General features: G+C 46.2%; 1 protein-coding gene across 1 annotated transcript; it reads right to left on the bottom strand.

The window, feature by feature from the left end:
* Window positions 1–2,233: 2,233 nt before the first annotated feature.
* xbp1 (X-box binding protein 1) lies at window positions 2,234–4,720 on the bottom strand. The gene is given in 6 exon segments (XM_072432526.1): window positions 2,234–3,248; window positions 3,335–3,418; window positions 3,421–3,501; window positions 3,580–3,696; window positions 3,869–3,965; window positions 4,411–4,720. Coding segments are annotated over 6 exon segments (1,170 nt in total). The 5' UTR covers window positions 4,647–4,720; the 3' UTR covers window positions 2,234–2,693.
* Between the last annotated feature and the right edge of the window lie 501 nt (window positions 4,721–5,221).

Consider the following 5,221-nt stretch of genomic DNA (forward strand, 5'->3'; position numbering starts at 1 on the left):
TGGCACTTGTACAAACAATCCAATAAATATAAAATAAAGGGCAGCAATCACCTCACACTACAGTATGTGCAGGACAGGGCCCGGTCAGTACTTGGATGGGAGCCCGCCGGAACACCAGGTGCCACAGTGGGGCGCTAGAGGAAATGTTGTGTCCTTAGGCAAGACATTGCACCCATATAATATGGCCTGTAAAGTGCTTTGAGAACCTTGAAGGTGGAAAGGTGCTGTATAAATACACCCGCCAACCTTAACTCCCTGTTCCACTGCCACTCATATCAGACATGACTGCACTTTAGCAGCAGGACATTAGAGAATGACTCATTCCTAATACATAATATTCATAAAGGCACTTGCTTTATGCTAAAGGGCATTTGCTTTGGGTCCCTGTGATTATTATGTCATTGTTTTTCTAAATATGGGTGGATTATAACACATTATGAGAGCTTTTCATTGTGCTGGACTTGTGGTCAGCTGCTTTGAGGCTCATGCTCCCCTCTGTTGTTGTTGTTGTTGTTGTCGTTTTATGGCGGTTGGCATCCGAGTGTCGCATTACTTTATTCCCCAGACTTTGTCGTAGTCCTAAAAGTTGTTCTTCCAGTGCTTTGACCTCCAGTGCTTTGACCCCTGCATCAACATCAGCCATCACATGATACTACATCACAAAGGTTTGAACTTTAAAGGCTTGTGGAATCAGATGCAGCTTTTAACCAGCCCAATTTTTAACTACACACTTTAAGAGTGTGAAGAAAAAACACTTTTCTTGTCACACTTCTAGTTTTTGTTAAGTAAGTTAATTATATTTAACAGAAACTGTATCCTGCCAATAACATGTTGAAATGTGTAAAGTATGTAAGTTTAATATGTAAAGTTAATCTGCCACTGTCAAATAAAATAACAAAGAAAAAATATTGAGGCCTCATATTTTGGAGACATGTCTATTATTTATCAACATTAAATTGCATCTGTAATTTCAAATGTGTGTAAAATGAATGCACAATGAGGCCTCATTCAGACTGACCACATAACTGACTATGACCGTGATGGCATGCAGTCACAGAGTGTGTAGGATTAGAAATCCTCTTTATAATATTGCTGAGCGGGGAAACCCGAGGCCAGCACACTGTATCCATGTATAGATGATCGCAGGGTCATCTCTGCACCGCAAACCTGCCTCTAATTTAAGAATGAACCGACGTGTGGGCTTCAGACTGATTCACACTGACTGACCAACAAGAGAGTGAATGGAACAATTTGATAGGTGGATGTGTCATAAATATATATAGTTCAGTGACTTGTTATAACACTTCAACTGCAACAAATTCCCCTAAAAAACAAGGAAGGTGTAAACATTTTAGAGTTCACTAAACAATAGGGTATCATTCAAATCAGTTCTGTAACCTTCTAAATATATGAATGTGAGAAACTGAAACTGCTGGTGGGCTTTTCTCAGTTTCAAGCAGCTGTAGTGGTGCTTTTGCTGTGGTTTGGCCCCATACGGCAGGATGTGGCGCGTTTCTCACCGCGGCGTTTCGGTGGCAGCTGATGCAAGCCTTCGTCAAGACCTGCTCCTGCTGCGAGAGGACAAAATGGAGGTCAGGTTACTGAGAAAGCTGTGGGTGATTTCTCAAGTTCCCTTTAAACCCCGACCGACTAATTTTTTCGCACTGCAGTTATTCTAAACTGTCGGAAAGAGTCCGTGTACAAATGAACTGGTCTGTATTTAGTTGCAAGGAGCGAGGAGAGAGACAACCGAAGCCTTCTGGGTCTAAAGCTCTATTACACGAGAAAGCCTCAGCTATTCAGCACCAACAGCGAACAGAGCTGCAGGCACTTTTGTTTAAAGGGTGGACCCGACCGATCACCGCCCTGGGAACGACTATAAGAGGTCTATCTGATTAGAATCAAGGCCTCGGGGGGAGAGGTGTGTGTCCCCCCCAGTGACAATTGTCTCCATTCCAGGTCAAAAACAATTACAACATAAAGCTTGCACTGACCTAAATGTGTGGGGAGGTTGGGAAACTCTCCCAGGTCAGACTACCAGGAAACTTTAGAACTGTTGCGCAAGGCGTTCTTAGAGAAGCACATTAGCATTGACGAACTAGCAATAGTCCTAGAGGTAAATTTCGACTTACGACAAGTTCAACAAGCTAAGACCTCTCAAAAGTAAAGTTCATAAAGTTATGTAACGTGTGTTTGCGCAACCAAAGGAAATGGCACGACAACCGACAAGATATTGAAATGCAAAGCAGTTTTTTTTAATGCAATAATTAGACTACAAGGAGAGCGATTGACAATTAGAAGAAAAGCCTTTTTACATGCATACATACAGAGACTCTGAATTCGAATACACAAATAAATAATGCTATATTTAAAGTATCTGCCCCAGTCCCCCTTTTTTGATTCACAATACTGTACTCTTCCCGCTGCTCATTTACAACAGCGAGTGAATGATGTCGGAGCGTTGCTAAACCCGGTCGCGGTTAGAAAATACCAAAAGAAAATGGTACTCCATCTCCGACAAGCCAATAGTACAGACCTGCTGTAGTAAAGGAGATTATGTACTTAAGGTTAGTCTTTATGCGAGCAGATTGTGTGGTTGTTACAAGTTACTGTGAGCAAAATTGTTGCCGCGGAACACCGCAACAACTCTTCAAATATAGAGTCGCATCTACAGTTTTGATTGGTAGTTTGAGTTAGACACTAATTAGCTGGGGGAAGAGTTCATTTGCAAACATGTCGTCCCAGGCGCACTCGCCCAGGGTGGAGGACATGTCACTGAAGGGGGACGGGGAGCCTTCGTATCCAGAGTCGCTGTAGGTGTCGGCCAGAGAGGCTTCTTTGTCCGGGTGACTGAGGGCAGTGGAGGTCTCCGTGGTGAGGAAGTCATCCGCCGGACTGTGAGATGAAGGGATGACCACCTCCTCGGGCTCGTCTTTGACACACACCACCACCTCCTCCTCCTCCTCCAGCTCCACCTCAGTCACAGGACAGATCTCCTCCTCGTCGTCGCTCTCCTCGGAGTCGTCGCACTGCTCATCCACGGGCTTGGTGTAAATGTGGTCGAAGTGGATCAGTTCATTAAGGGCCTCCAGCTTAACTGGTGCGGCCCCCACAGGTGCAGGTGCGGCGGAAGGTACTGCGTCGCTCCCTCCGTCCAGCAGCACCGGCGGCTCCTCGCACTCCTGCTCACAAGACTTGAGGAACAGCTCTGGGTCAAGGATGTCCAGAATGCCCAGGAGCAGATCAGACTGAGGAGAGAGGAGGAGAACAGGATTAGCCCACTGACCCGTGAGCCGACGGGAGAGGGAAGGTCTCAGAACGTGCAGGGGCTTACCTCATTGTCTGAAGTGTCAGAACCATCTGTATCCATTGCGAGGTCTTCAGATTTAGAAACTGCTGGGCCTGCACCTGCTGCGGAGGCACACATAGCCTGAGTGCTGCGGACTCAGAAGACCCGGTTCCCAAATCTGTTTCGCTCACATTGGATATTAGCATCTGCACCTGCGGCACACAGAGAGTACGTTAATGGGAATGCTTAAGCATGTCTTTATTACGAGAGTGTGGCAAACACCTGCTTACATTTGATTTTGAGTCGAGGGTGTCCAACCCAAGTCTCTGTCTCAGTTCCTCGTTTTCTGTTAATAGGCCAGTTGTTTTCTCACGAAGCAGTCTGTTTTCAATGTGAAGTTTCTGGTTCTGTGCAATGACAAAACAACACTTTAAGTAACTGATGGGGAAAGAATTAACAGATGACATTTATTAAAGTGTAATTGCATATACATCAAATTATTACAATATAAGTATTAGGGTTTTTAGGGTATTAAGGGCCGAATAGATTTACCAGAGGGCAAACATCAGTAAAAATTACCTCCAGCTCCAGCTCCAGAACCTGCTGTTCCAGCTCCCCCATCTTGGCCTTTTTCCTGTCTCTGGCCGTCTGGGCTGCGACTCTGTTCTTGAGTTTCCTGAAAATAGACAAGAAAATCCAGGCTTATAACACATTCTTTCCATGATGCTGACACAGCTCTGCCCGGAGCAGGCTCAGGATACTTGGTAATTACGGCCATGTTCCTGCCACGCAGGCAGAACAGGATATCAATGTCCCGGGCCTCGGATCACTCCAGAGGAAGGACTTTGACGGGTTCAAAGTCCTTCTTCAAACTGCCAGCACCATTATCATTCACAACACTTTATCTGTGCGTGTTTGCCATTTTACGCATAAAGACACAGTGTCTATAAAACAAATGTGTTCAAAGTTGTTTGTGTGCGTCTTTTATGTTCTATTGTCAAGTATCGGATCTATATTTAGATCTTATATCGTTGGGCGTGTCACGGGACAATGGACATTTATCACTGCGCACGGGACAGAACTACATCCTCATGACCGGCACCAGAGATGATGAAACTAACCTGCGGAGGGCCTTCTCCTCTGGGCTTAGGTGCGTGAGTCTCTGCCTCTTCCGGACGGGGGGCCCCACGGACGTGTTGGAGTCGGAATCTGACGACGCCTGGCTGGCCGCGGCGGACGGGAGGACCACAGAGATAGGCCGACTGAAGCCGTGCGCGCCGGCGGAGGCGCCGTGGTGTTTGCCGGAGATGAGCAGCACCTTGTGCGCTGCCCCGAGGCCTGTTGCGACCACGACCATGTTGAATTATCCCTCTGTCGTGGCACGAAAGTCAAATGTGGTATCCTTGTTTTCAGTGGAAACCACCGGCTTCACTGCTCTGATCCCGGTTACTCTGGAGTGACGCGGCGGGGGCAGAGCCTCAGCTGTTTTACTGTCGTGGTGACGTCTGATTGGCTCCTCCGGCCTGTGACGTAGTGAAAAGCAGAGCGGTGATTGGCCATAGTGCTGATGAAATTTGCATTGAACCTTTCTCTTTCTTACCATCGCTCAACGCTGCATTTGTAAATGCTCCGAGTCACGACAGGAATGTCTTTATTGTGTCACTGCTTTTTAGCGCCTGTGGTTTGTGCAAGAGAAATCTGACTATTAGAAATGTCCCTTTTTTAATCCAATTTTAATCCACATTTGACTCGGGCTACCTTGCTCCATACAACATGTTTTAGCAAAACGTTGACCTTTTGTTGCCCTTTTATAGAAGCCTCTCATAGGTTTTCTCATCATTTCCTCATACTTTTATTTATGGGGCTCCCAACAAACACTGAACAAGTTAAACCAGTGCCTTCCCTGAAAAGCATCACTTCCTTCTTCCTTTT

Source organism: Eucyclogobius newberryi, unplaced genomic scaffold (assembly GCF_026437365.1).
Source record: "Eucyclogobius newberryi isolate DKJ021-1_F unplaced genomic scaffold, fEucNew1.0.hap1 SCAF_6, whole genome shotgun sequence".
In the NCBI taxonomy this organism is placed as follows: Eukaryota; Metazoa; Chordata; class Actinopteri; order Gobiiformes; family Gobiidae; genus Eucyclogobius; species Eucyclogobius newberryi.